At 42.1% G+C, this 14,252-nt stretch overlaps 1 protein-coding gene across 1 annotated transcript; it reads right to left on the minus strand.

Annotated features, from left to right (window-relative positions):
- Positions 1-3,783: 3,783 nt before the first annotated feature.
- On the minus strand, positions 3,784-12,890 carry CHCHD1 (coiled-coil-helix-coiled-coil-helix domain containing 1). Its single transcript, XM_033148592.1, has 3 exons — positions 12,725-12,890; positions 7,870-7,988; positions 3,784-4,179 (listed from the first exon to the last, which is right to left on the minus strand). The coding sequence occupies exons 1-3, from the start codon at positions 12,873-12,875 to the stop codon at positions 4,066-4,068; spliced, it is 384 nt and encodes a 127-aa protein (XP_033004483.1). The 5' UTR covers positions 12,876-12,890; the 3' UTR covers positions 3,784-4,065.
- Between the last annotated feature and the right edge of the window lie 1,362 nt (positions 12,891-14,252).

A 14,252-nucleotide genomic window follows, 5' to 3' on the forward strand; every position in this document is an offset into this window, starting at 1 on the left:
TCTATGTATTAGATGTGGCTATGTATTAAATTTGGCTATGCTGTTTAGTATATTTTCCCCTCCCTTAAACTATTGTTAAGCATGACAGCAATTGATATAAATGCATCTTGAGTCCTCTTTGATTTGATGGAAGACTGTATTCCAACACAATGGTAGAAGAAAAAATATAAAGAATAAATGAAAATGGCAAGGACAGATACATTTTCCTGCCTATTCCCTTCACCCCACCCCATCAACCTTTTTTTTTAAAAAAAACAAAAAACCTGTGTGATTCATTTCATTTTGTTCCATGAAAACATCAAGCTCTCCTTTAAACTAACAAGAACTTTTTGGTTGAATTGACACAGCTCTCAAATGTGCACACATTCTCCCAATGGCACCTGTCATTTGTTGATTCCCAGTACCCTGCACTTCTCTGCCAGTGCCTTCTTTCTGCCACTGCTACCAAGGTCTAATGCAGTTGTGTTAAATGATAAATTAATTGCAGTGGCTGCTGCTAAGAGAAGGGAGTGGTTTCTCTTGGGTGTTTTCTACTGCAGTGTGTCTGGCCAAGGAATTGCAATCATTTAATTAGCAGCAGACTCTGCTTGAGACACGGCAAGGGGGGTGGGGCATGGATTTGTACAGAAATAACCTTGGCAAGTCCTCACAGATTGTATTTAGTATGGTTCACAAAGGAAGGGGATTTCAATGCTGGGGTGATATACTTCTTTATCATGAACACGAGGAAGCTCTGGTTACAGGAAGCAAATAAAAAAATGGGATGGTTACATACCTGTCCCCTACAGCTTGTTTGTCCCGTCAGCATTACCCAGATCTGTTCCACCCATTATCAGGCTGACTCAATAGTTGATGGGCACGGAATCCTGTTCTTAGTCACATTTGCATGTTGATGCATTTTAAATATTGCCTACCTTTAGCATAGGGAATGTAGCAAGGGTGGAGAATATGTGGCCCTCCAGATGCTGTGGGACTACAACTCCCACCAACCCCAGCCAGCATAGCACGAATCCAGCCACATCTGGAGGGCCACCCCTGGAATATACCATGGTGCAAACAGAAATAACTCTTGCTTTGTTGCCAAGGACCCAGATGTCATTGTCTGAACAGTGCCAGAGCCAGGTATGAAGTGAACCAACCCGGACCCTGCAATCATCATCAGAAGTGCTTTTTCATGTGCCCCCTCCTTGAGAGGAGGATGGCAACATGAGAACTGGCCCTTTTTGCAGCAGCTCCCTGCTTCCTGAAATGCTCTCCCCAGGGAGGCTCACCTGGCACCTTCATTATATATGTGGTTTTTTACAAGTGGGTGCGATAATTTTTAATGCATTCCCCCCTGGCTTTAGTGTGTGTGTGTGTGTGTGTGTGTGTGTGTGTGTGTGTGTGTTTAAGTTGCTTTGGGTTGCCCCGAGCAGGATAAAGCAACTAACAAATTAATTAAATAAATAAATAACCCTCAGAGTTGCCCCATGTCAGTTGATTCCTATTTATTGTGCATATGGGGTGCCACTTTGGCTACACTTTTGAAAGCAAAGACATCTTGAATCAGAGATAGCATGGCGGGATGGGGGGAGGAGAGAGATGGGATATATACTGGTAAGACATGAGAGAGCCCTGTCAACCAATTAATGGAAATTTTCTAATAGATATGGCAGAGTTGTAGGAGAGTGGTGAAATTTTGCAAGATTTTGTAAACCAGATGTTATATTTAGAAAAGTCTGAGGTTCTCAGACTGTATCTTCTTCAGTGTACAATCCGCGGTGAGATGTACCAGGAATCTGGTTTACATGGCTAGAAGACCTTTTGGCCGATTGTAGAAGTCACTTTTGAGACTAAGAAAGGTGTGGCATGGCTTAATAAACTGAAATAGTTTTATGAAACATGGAAAGTAGTTAACAGTTGTTAAGTTGATCGCCTTTCAGACACTGGCAGCTAAGTATCAAAGTGCAACTCGGGTCGGGAAACCCAGAACAATGTATTCATATTAACTCTGTATGTACTTCAGTTTTGTGTCTTTGTGCTTAATAGTGTTCCCCTGTATGAACTTGGGTAGAACAATCCTAAGGTGGTGTTGAGTCTCTGTGGTGGAGGAATCACCCTCTTTCTAAGCCCTGCCAATCATACTGGTGACTGTAGGAAGGTGTGGGAACAGCTTTTCTGGGTTTTTCTCCCATTTGTTGTTTTAATTTTTTCCCATCCCAATGACAGCTCCCGGGCTGGTATAGGATTGTTGTTGCTTTTGCCCCTTTTAGATGTGTGTCAGTAGAAGAAAGGGGCCTCCTCTGATCTGCTGCCAACATACCCAGTCTCTGCAGCCATTTCGTGTGCATCTGCCAGCAGACCTGCTTCTCCACCCACAAAAAGGGGGGTCCTAAGGTCCTCAGTCACTATCCCAGGGAGAATGACTGCTCCCTTAACCATTTAACCAGTTACAGGTAGGTAGCCGTGTTGGTCTGCCACAGTCAAAACAAAACAAAAATAAAAAAATAAAAAAAATCCTTCCAGTAACACCTTAGAGACCAACTAAGTTTGTTCTTGGTATGAGCTCCCTTAACCATTTACTGTCATGTATAGTTGACTATTATTATTTTTACATTTAGGATAAGGTTGTAAATTTTGAAATCTTTTAAGGAGGGAAAGCCTCAAAATAAGGCCCAAATAATTTACAATGCGATTATGCCCAACATGTGTTCCTCAGGAGCACAAAGACCAGTAATAAAAAGGACAAAAGTAAGAATACTGAACATTAAAAATAACCTTCCATATTCCACTAACCACATAAACAAATGGTGTACCATGTATCATCCACACTATTGAAAATAGGAAATATCCATAAGAGTGAAGACTTCCAAATATAATCTAGTCTAAATTCTTTGTTTAAAATAAGAAAGTTAAACAAAAGAATGCCTTAATTAAAAAAATGTGACTGTTAATCAGAACTTAAGTCACTTGCAAGGTCAGATAACTGAATTTAGCATTCTGCAGATTTAGTTTCAAATAAAGGAAAGGTCTATGGAACATGACAAAGAACACATGTAGCAGTTAGCAAAAACAGAAGTCGTATACTCACAAGTCTTTCATCACCACCGCCTAAAATGCAATTAGATTCTTTTTATCTAACAAAACAAAACAAAACACTCTCTCAAAGTAATCTTTGTTGTTATTAGTGACCCTTCAGAAGGCAGCATGCTGAAATATGTTGGGTGCAATACAGCATAAAATTGTTTCACTTTATATTTTGAGGCTTTACCTTCCCTTTAGTCCCCAGCACCCTTAAATGCAATACTTTTAGCAACCAAAGTTAAAAGTATTATTCCATGGGAAGAAGCACTGTAGAGAAGCGTAAATCAGGGAGCAGGGAGGTTTTTGCCCCTCACAAGTGAATGGAATCTAGGAACGGATTCTAGGAACTGCCAAATTCTATGGACAGAATAGAGAGAACTCAATCCATTCTCACTCCCCTTAAAGCACTCCTGCTTCTCAACTTTTTCCTATCCACCAATGGAAAATCAGGGTCAGGGTTAGACTGGGAAGTTTCCATAAGGAAGTTCCCTAGTTGTGAGGCAGATGTTCTGGTGGTGGCACACAGATGGCACTATGAAAAAGACTCTGAGCGTTATCTTTGTGTGATCCTACAATAATTTAACACTCATAATACTTCCCACAACCACCACCCCTGTCATACTGGGAACTCTTGGCTGCAAGGGTCACGCTTATGGGATGCTGCTGTTTAGCAGTTTGGAGGCCAAAGTTCAGAAAGAAAGTTTGCTCTATAACAGCAGATAGGATTTCACGAAAGATTTTATTTCACTGAAGACTCAAAATCGATGCTAATTGAAGAACATTTCAAGCCGAAGTTCTTCTGGTCAAATAACTGCTGTAGCTTCTCTTCGTATCCAAGGAAACTTTAGGTCTTCATCTTATCTCAATGGAAGTTTTATTCCAAAAAAAGTATGAAATGCAGGAAAGCATTTCCTGTCCGTTTCAAAGAGAATGACCAACAAGCAGTGAGTTTCTTCAAATTCCAGTCCTGGTGTCCACAGATACTTGGGGAAGCAATTCTCTTTAATAATCGTGTGTGATATTTGGAAACCTTTTCAGTAATTTGTTGATTTGTTTTGAACCAAGTTTCCCCGACTGGCCCAGAGATTCTTGTCGAAGCTTTTCCTTGCGTTCTGCCTGAAAAGAACACAAACAATATTCTAAGTTTATTAAACTGACGCATAAATCCCAGCAATATTCCCAATGTTGCAAGCATCAACCTCTGGACAATTAGAGAGCTGCATTCAGAAGCCAGTGGTAATTCAATTTATTTGGAACAGTGAAATGATAAATATTACAGTCAAGGAAGAGGAGCTGGACTTTTACTATCAATTCCTAGGAATAGGAGGACAATATATCCTTACGACGTTATTTGAATGTACTTGGTCACATTTTGCGTCTGGTCAGTTTCCTGTTGATATGAGTGGCTTGTGCAGCAACAAGGGAGGAACATATTTTTCTAAGAAAAAGTGTAACTCACAAAACAGAAGGCTTGGCAAAGTAACTATAGAGTATGTGTATTATATCAAAACACTTGTGATTTGAAGCAATTCAATTGACAGTAGTCCTTGAACCCTAAGAAAAACACTGGCAAGTACACTATCTATTTTGTGGTCCATGGTCCCCAGGAATCCTCCTCCTTCTTGAAGCTTGTTTCCATTGGCACATGCCCTCGCGGTTACTTGCAATTTGTGGTTTAACGAAACAGGGGGGTGCACTCAAAAGTCCCTGCACAATGGGAATGATTATTACATGCAAGATGGAAACAGAACTTAATCCGTCTCATTACACGTTTTAACAAGGTTGCGATACAGGTCCACTATTATAAGCCTGCAGCCAAATATTCCACAAAGTAAAAAATGCCCTTGTGTAGGTGGTGGCCTACTTTTGAAAACTACATCATTGCTTCATAGCAATTTACTCCCTGTTTAATTTAAGGGAAGGCAATTCTTGCCCTTATGTACAGCTACAACCACATTTTAAAACAACTTGTCTTGAATATTCTTTTAAAAAAAATGACTGTGAATCAGGTGTTGTAGGAAAAAGTTAAGGAGGACTGTTCAATTTCCTGGATATTGATTACATGAATTTATATTGGTATAGCAGTGATAGCTTTACGTCTCTCTCTCTCTCTTTTACAGTCATACAAAATGGCACAACCCCATGCATATCAACTCAGGAATATGCCCAAATAAATTTAAAAGTACTACAAGATTCTGAATTTACATGCTTAGCCAATATTTTACTGGTTGGATTGGTTGATCAATCTCATTTTCAGGCATGGAGTACACAGCAGAAGCACCCCAGATATCATTAAGTTATAAACTGGGGAGCACACTGATATTTGTTTATAAAAATAATTCTTACTGGATTTTTACATTTCTATAGCTTACCTGAAACATGCATTCCTTCCTGTTGTCCATTAACACACAAGGCCATATTCCTCTGCTATACAGTGGAGGTTTCTCTCCTTCCAAATTGGATTGTACATAGTACATCTTGTTTAACATATCTATACCCTGATTTTCCTCATAAAAAGCTAACAAAACCAGGCCGTCACTTAAATTTAAAATATAGGTTATTACAGAAAAATAAACCATTGAGAACAACAGTAAAAATACAATGCAGCTGCAGTAATAATTATTCCAAATCCCAATGGGTGGACAGGCTTGTAGGCATTTGTTTCAAAATGGGAGTCACATGTATGCAGCCCTGTTAACAATCTGGCTGTCGAATTCTGGACTAATTGTAGTTTCAATGTAATCTTCAAAGGTAGCCCTTTGAAGGGAACGGGACTTTTTGTTTGGTGCAGACTGCACCAGCTATTTGCAATTTCTATAACCTATTTTTCCAGCAACCTGAAACTCAAAACTGCCCACGATAAGTCAAGAACCAAAGAAATATAAAACAGAAAAAAGTTGCTAATAAAAACAGCTGCAGTTTTTCAGGTATTTTTGATGTTTGTCTGTTTCTTTTTCAATTACATATTTTCTTATTGTTTTAGACATTTTTTGCTACGAACTATTCTGAAACTTGTGTTTAAAAAGCAGGATGAGAACTTTAAAAATAATTTTAAAAAACAGATATGAAACCATAGATGCCATAGGAAATAGATGTTTCAACAATTGCAGAAGCAATTCCATCTGCCACACCGGTATTTTAAAAATATGCAGACACACAATAGCATATCACCTGATATAACCAATACCTTAACCTCATTAGTTTTGTAGTGATTTCATTAGTTTCAATTACACCTGGTATGTGATGGACCTACAGTGGTACCCCGCAAGACGAATGCCTCGCACAACGAAAAACTCGCAAAACGAAAGGGTTTTGCGAGTTTTTAGTTGACTCGCGAGACGAATTCGTCTATGGCTGTTTTTCGCAAGACGAATTCGTCTGGCGAGGTACCACTGTGAGCCGCCGGAGCCGCGTTTTAAGGCTGCAGCGAGCGCTGCAGCTTTAAAACGCGGCATCGCGCCATAGCTAAAAAGGCTTACCTTTTGGCTCCGGTGTGTGGGGGGGTGTTTTCCGCGTCGCGTCCGCCATTTTGGATTGACTCAGACATGCGCAGTCGATCCAAAATGGCGGGCGCGACGCGGAAAACACCCCCCACACACACAACGGAACCAAAAGGTAAGCCCTCCCGACCGGCACGGCGCCGCGTTTTAAGGCTCCAGCGAGCGCTGCAGCTTTAAAACGCGGCGTCGCACCGCAGCTAAAAAGGCTTACCTTTTGGCTCCGGTGTGGGGGGGTGTTTTCCGCGTCGCGCCCGCCATTTTGGATCGACTGCGCATGTCTGAGTCGATCCAAAATGGCGGACGCGACGCAGAAAACACCCCCACCACCACCGGAGCCAAAAGGTAAGCCTTTTTAGCTGCGGCGTGACCCCGCGTTTTAAAGCTGCAGCGCTCGCCGGAGCCTTAAAACGCGGCGCCGTGCCGGTCGGGAGGGGCGCGGCTTACCTTTTGGCTCCGGTGGGGGGGTGTTTTCCGCGTCGCGTCCGCCATTTTGGATCGACTGCGCATGTCTGAGTCGATCCAAAATGGCGGACGCGACTCGGAACCCCCCCCCCACCGGAGCCAAAAGGTAAGCCTTTTTAGCTACGGCGCATTTTAAAGCTGCAGCGGGTGAACAGTTCGCTCGCTGCAGCCTTAAAATGCGGCGCCGTGCGGCTCCGGTGCCGGCCGGCGCCCCTTCCGACCGGCGCTTCCTGACTTTTTTCCCATAGGAACGCATTAATTAAATTTTAATGCGTTCCTATGGGAAACGGTGCCTCACAAGACGAAATTTCCGCAAGACGAAAAGTCTTGCGGAACGAATTAATTTCGTCTTGCGAGGTACCACTGTATAACCTCCATGCATGGGTCCTAATGGTAAGTTCACATATTCAAACTACTCACATCATTAACCAGCACACCTGCAGGCGGCATGCCCTGCCCCCAGAACACATGCCATGCCCTGCGAGTGGCGTGCCACACCCCCAGGATGCGCGCCCTGCCCCCAGAACACATGCCATGCCCTGCCCCCCGCCTGCTTTCTGCCCCCCAGTGCCGGAGCATGAATGATTAAAGCTGTATTATCTGGGTTACACCTTTGCATTATACTGTCTTGGGCAGATATGCTTACCATTTGCTAAACCACCACTGTTGCCAGTTTTACACATTCAGGTTAACATTCAGCAGTATGCAATTAAAATGTAAGGACCTGCCTCCCAGGATAATACAAACACAATGACAGAGATTTGTAGTGGTATTACATGCTCAAATTATGTATGGAAACTAATTTCCTGCAGCTTAATTAGAGGATAAATTGGGAAATAATTACTTCTGCCTTTGCAGCGCAGTTGAAGAATGTCTGGATCTCTTGGGCGCAAGTTACATCACTGAACTCATTCTGCTTCCAACAGGCCATCATTAATGACATCTCAGTGATGCATGTTGCCTCTGTAAAAGAAAGGAAACTGCCATTACTCAGGAGCATTTTATAACAGTGATAACTCTATTGTATGAATACTATATGAAACACTGAAGACGGTAAAAGCAAGCAGATTCTTCACAATGTTTTCTATTGCATCTTTAATCCAAGAAAACACATGCCTCCATTGGAATTGGGAGTTTCACTTCTAGTTACTATTTGAATGCAATCAAACCTTGGATCCCGAACGCCTCTGTTTGGAACATTTTGGCTCACAAACGTCGAAAACCCAGAAGTAAATGCTCTGGTTTTCAAAAGTTTTTGGGAAGCTGAACATCCGACGTAGCTTCCGCTGAGTGCAGAAAGCTCCTACAACCAATCGGAAGCCACACCTTGGTTGTCGAACATTTCAGAAGCCGAATGGGCTTCTGGAACAGATTATGTTCGACAACCGAGATTTGACTGTATTTTGCATATGTAAGGAAGCCACAAGGATGAGGGCAACTGTTTTATCAGTCTGCCTGCCTCTTCTCATGTTGTCAGCGGCTCAATTCAGACCTCATGCTAGATCATGGGTAAGGAAGTTTAAGGAAAGTTTGGTTTGCAACCATTGGAGGAGGAAGAAGAAAAGAGGGCGGGGGAAGCACCCCGCCACTGGCATCGCGATCCTGGCAGGGTGCCATCACGGCTGGGCCCCCCTGCACTAGACGCCCCGCCCCTGCAGGCGACATGCCCTGCCCCCAGAACGCATGCCCCGCCCCTGCCTGCTTTCCGCCCCCCGGTACCGGAGCATGAAGCTACGCCACTGTTTGCAACCAGAATTTAAAAACATTCTTCGCAAATCAAATATTTGTGCTAACTATGGTTTGGCATGACATCTGAATTAATAAACCATAGCTATGACTGTTGTTCCACCAAAGACACTGCAACTAAAGATAAGATGGCTGACCAAACAGAGAAAGTGGACAAGCATCTAAACCACAGTTTACCTATAATTTGCTTGGAAGCCCATACTATGATTTGGGTTTTAGTGTATGGTTAGTGGAAACCACAGTTTGGCATAACAATTAAACTAAGCCACTATAGTAGCACTGTTCTTTTCTGCACAGAACACCTCAAAAACTGAAGTTCTGCACAAAGGAAAGGCGAATTCTGAGTTCAAAATGAATAAAATGCAATGTAAGCATATTTAGGTTTCATAACCTAACTCAATGTATTCTGTTTATATAGGGACTTGGTGTTTGTGTTTCTGATGAATTTTGAATTTCTTTTTCCAGAATGAACTGTATGAAGGAAAATGCATGTATAAGTGGTGAACAGCAGGGGAGGGAACACAACACGAGGACATTAGAGATGAACAAGTTACAAACTCTAGAACATTTAACAGCAGAAGTTTTGGCAAACACTGTATTTTAAACCATGGCCATATGAAATCTTTGAAAGGCTAGCAAATGTAATATACCGTAAGTTTTTAAGGATTAGGTTTCACTTTTTGTAATTAAAAGTCAAGGTTCGCAGAAGCCTGTACCAGTTCTTGGACTGTCTATGAAATCTTATGCAGACAGAATTGAAGAAAATAGAGCCCTGATCACAAGGTAACAACCCTTTTTTTCCTGCCAACCAGAAAGAATATTTCCTACATACAACACATGGTTTTCTCCCTTACTTTACTTTTATAAATACTGAGGGAACAATTAGCATGCTTTACAATGTTCCAGTTGTGGAATTTATTCCCTCTGGCCATTTGCCACAGACAAGGTCTGGTAGCCTCCAGGGCACTATGAAGCAAAATGATTCAACCAAACATTCATATTCAGCTGAATGTAGGCAAACACACATACACACTGCCCCATGAATTTGCATGCATGTGTGACAATGACCAAGGAGGCGATAAAAGTATTCCTGCAAAATAGCAGCCAGTTTCAAAATAGCAGCAGCATCAAAACATGTTTTCAGTGTGAATGAAGAACTTTAAGCTGCAGTCTTATGAAACTTACTTGGGAGTAACTCCCATAGAATTCAGTAGAGCTTGAGTATACCTACATAAATACATACATACATACGTAGGATAGCAAAGGCTCTGTTCATAAGAGAAACAGATCACAAAGCAATTTGCCTCAGGTTGCATATGTAGAACTTAACACACCAAGAGCTCTGTTCTCAAAGCAAGCAATGATATCGCCAATCCAAATAAAGCATGCACACAGCATCAAAGCAAGCAAAGAAGCATGTTAGAAAAACATAAATCACGATGATCACTTCCTCCTTGCCTGTGAAACACCCCCTCCCAAATAGCTGATTTGTACAATTTCTGCATTTCTATCAGTTTAGGGATGTTAACAAGAACATCCCTTACCTGTGGGCAAGGTTGCATCTGACAGCTGCCCTCACATGTGCCCTGCACATACAGATGTATTCTTTCTGTGCGGATCCTGACCCAATCAGCGCTCCTCCAAAAAAAACCCATGGTGTTCATTTGAAACTCCCTTTTTACATGCATAAATCCAACAGCAGGAATGAGGAATGGTTTATATATGAAAAAAATGTATTTATGCATGTGATTCCTCATCCAGCTAGGGACAGACCTTAGCTGATTCATGATGTGTGTCATTGTTTAAATATTGGTGTGTATATCCGAGTGCAAGCTGCTGTGTGGTTTTTCTGCGGAAACTATCAAAAACATGTCCTTGCAACACTGATTGTTCCATGTCAGGTCCACATTAGTGTTCTGGTTAACAGCCAGACGCACTGAACCAAATACTTACATAGCGAAAGCAGTCATAAATGACAAATCAAACTTCAAAAAGTACACAACCAAACTGAACAATTTTCACATAAATTATCATAAGATCAAAAATAAAGATACTAAAAATTAATATTGATAACTCCTCTGCCCCTCCACAAAAAAACATAACCAATACCCCAGCACAAGAGTCAGCTTCAGGGATATTATTATTTAGTTTGTTACTACATTATGCATTTTCATGGGGGTTTTTAATATTGCAAAGCTACCTTGTGATTCTTGGGTAAGGGGAATATTTTTATAAATAATATAAAACAAGTGTTTCATTTGAGAGAGAGTGAGGCTTTTCCTCTGTCTGCTTTCTCCATGTCCCAAGCAGTTTTATAAATTTCCCTCATCTGCCCTTCTGTCGCTTGCCTTTTCTCTAAGCTGAGAAGCCCCAAAAGCTGCAACCCTTTCATTCACAGGGTGTGGGTGGGTGTCGCGGTGCTTTGGGATTCGCTTTAACTAAAAGTGGCACAGAAATACAATGAATCAAATCAAATTTATGTGGGTGCTGGTGTGAGGTTTTGCACCAGTCACATTGCTACTCCTAGCAGCACAGCAATAAAATTGCGAGCACATTTGCAAAGCTAAGCAGGGTCTGGTATGGTTTCAAAATTGGACAGCACCAGATTTAGTGTGGGTGGTTTCCCCTAACAGGGTGCCGAGCTAGATGACCCCCAGGGTCCCTACTGCTCTACAATTAAATGATATAATTCTATGAAATATTATCCCTCCCTCCTAGAGGAAATGGGGCTTCACAATCCTAACATCAGCTCAGTTGGCACTGCAGAGAGTGAGCCTCTTTAATCTCAGGCTTGTATATTTAAGCCCCACCTTGGGCAAAAGATTTTGACATTGCAAGGGGGTTCAACTAGATGACCCATGATGTCCCTCCCAACTCTACAATTACACGATATGATTCTATGAAATATTCTCCCTCCCTCCTTCGCAGAGGAGCAAGGGCTTCACAAACCTAACAATCTCTAGCTCTGTCTTTAAAATTTGTGAGATATACATCCAAGAACAGTGAGATTGAAATGCAGCCAAAAAAATTGATATGACAAAGAAATAAACGTCAATACTGCAAAATTGGTAGAGCCCGAGGCTCTAAATCTCAAGGGTTGTGGGTTCAAGCCCCACATTGGGGCAAAAGTTATAGATGACCTATGGGACCCCTTCCAACTCCCTACGACTCTAGGCTTCATATCCAGAGCAGCAGATACCTTGGAATTAATGGACATTGCTGAATCAGGTTGGTTTAGCAACTGCGGGGTCCGCTGCGCATGGAGTGGAGCGGGATGCAGTCCGAGTTGGGAGTCCATGGTTGCCACCTTTCTTCTGGCAAAACACAGGGCAGGGCTGGGTGGGGTGGAAAGCAACTTCAGAGCAATCCATTACAATCTATTGCAGCCTAGTAGGATGGCTCCTCTGGCATTTGTCACACACACACACGAATTTGCAAATCTGTCTGTGCTTGGCTCAAATACATGATCTTTTTTCTTTTTAAAAACTTTATTTATGCTTTTCAGGTTTATACATTTCACTAATTTTTCAATCATTTTAACATTTCAAAACTTGACTTCCTTCCCCCTTTCTGCGGTTCCTTAAATTCTGCTGCATATCCAAATTAACTTAATTTGTTCATTTATTCATCTACTTTAAATATATACTCTTATACAACAGCAGGTTATTACAATAATCCTGCCAATGTTCTTATGTTTATACAATCTATCTGGTAAATATTCAATGAAATACACCTTTCATACACCCTTTCAAACACGTGTTTGTAACCGCGTCCAGGGGTCTTTTTACCGTTTTTTTTACCTATTTGGAGAGGGTCCCTAACTTAGCAGAAAGAGAGAGAAGACCACCTGAAATACAGAACAAAACTGTAGTATCAATACAGGACGTAGGATTTTACTTTGGAATACGAGACTGGAGGGGACAACCCTAGCTGGGAGTGAGGAGGAAACCCACCTCCAAGGCCCAGGCGCCGGTTGGAGACCTGGTTGGCCAGCACTAGGGGCCGGTAAGGCCTCACCAGGGCCTGCTTGCCCCGCAGCTTCTTCACCTCGGCTAGCCGAGCCACCCAAGCCGCGTAGCTCGACGGTGGAGGCGCCGCCGCCATCTTTGCGCTTTTGCGACAGCCATGGGCCGGCCGGAAAGCAGCCCTCGCCGCGTGACCGTCGCGCGAGGCTCTGTAGAGATAGGAAAAGTTGAGAGTCGTGATCTCGCTCACGGGGGTGGGGTGGAGACAGGAGACTTTCCGGTTACTTTCCGCTCTCTCTCTCTCTCTCTCTCTGAGATGGAACGTGAGAACTGGCGCTAGAAATACGGAAAGGTAACTTACGTCGGGACTTAAGTCTTGTGGGGAAAATGCGATCCGTTATATAAATTTAAAATTACACACACACACACATATAATATTAAAAATACTGTGGTTGTGGTGGGAATAAGTTTAATTTTAAATATTAAATAAAATATTAAAAATAATATTAAAAATAGTATATATATAAACTATTTTTAATTTTAATATTTTTATTTAATATTAAAATATTGTTTTTGATTTTATATATCTCTCTCTCTGTGTGTAATTTAAAAATATTTTAAAAAGATTAAATCCCTTTAAAAACAATAACAACAGCACGGTATGTCAGTATGATCACCCACCATTCCGTCTCTTTTCCCTCACTGTTCAAGTTGTGAGTATCATTAGCTCAGCCAGTAAGAGCATGAGACTCTTAATCTCTGGGTTGCAGGTTCCAGCCCCACGTTGGGTCGAAAGATTCTTGTATTGCAGAGGGTTCGACTAGATGACCGTCGTCATATCCCGCTCCGATAGCCTCCCAAGCTCTCAATGATGTGCAGATGCATTGGACAGTCCAATTTGGACTCCAATTATCTGCAAACATACAGGCAGCTCAAGGACAAAAGGAGAGCCTGCTGGATAAAGCCAATGGCCACAATGTAAGTGCAAATCAAAAGCGCACTAATTCCTGTTCCCCATCAGACCGGTCCCAACATTTCCCCCTTTGTTATTCTCCTTTAGCCCGCTTGCAGGCTAACCTGTCATTTTTAGGTTAAGAAAACAACTCCTGGCATGATGGCATATGTAGCTTTGAAATGCCCATTTCTCCTAAGCTATGCCTATAGTGCTTGGAACTACAAAAGCAAGAATAGTGACATGCTTAGCATGCCTGCTGTAGTCAGAATAAATATCTGCAGACCCACCCTTTTCTCTGCAGTGTCCTTGTACCTCATGGTGCAAGATATGAGATAGTGTCTGGGTCAAGCCGTAAGTAGGCAGTTTATTACAGCATGGTCTATCTTGGCTCAGCAATTGCATCACTAAAAGGATTTCCTGTCTGATTAATTCCATCTGATCAGTGGAGGTCTTTGCACAGCCTCAGGACCCCCCCCCCCATTTGAGTAATCTCTTTCCGCGAGCGGTGCCTGGGGTCCAATTAGACTTAGTTATTCCCGCTAAAGGAACTTGCTGAAATTA

Source organism: Lacerta agilis, chromosome 5, assembly GCF_009819535.1.
Source record: "Lacerta agilis isolate rLacAgi1 chromosome 5, rLacAgi1.pri, whole genome shotgun sequence".
In the NCBI taxonomy this organism is placed as follows: domain Eukaryota; kingdom Metazoa; phylum Chordata; class Lepidosauria; order Squamata; family Lacertidae; genus Lacerta; species Lacerta agilis.

Coding starts and splice junctions, on each gene's coding strand:
- CHCHD1 (XM_033148592.1), bottom strand. CDS start 12,875: ATGGCGGCGGCGCCTCCACCGTCGAGCTACGCGGCTTGGGTGGCTCGG. Junction 7,989..12,724: donor CCGGCGCCTGGGCCTTGGAG/GTGGGTTTCCTC, acceptor TTTCTTTTACAG/AGGCAACATGCATCACTGAG. Junction 4,180..7,869: donor ACTGCGCTGCAAAGGCAGAA/GTAATTATTTCC, acceptor TGTTCTTTTCAG/GCAGAACGCAAGGAAAAGCT.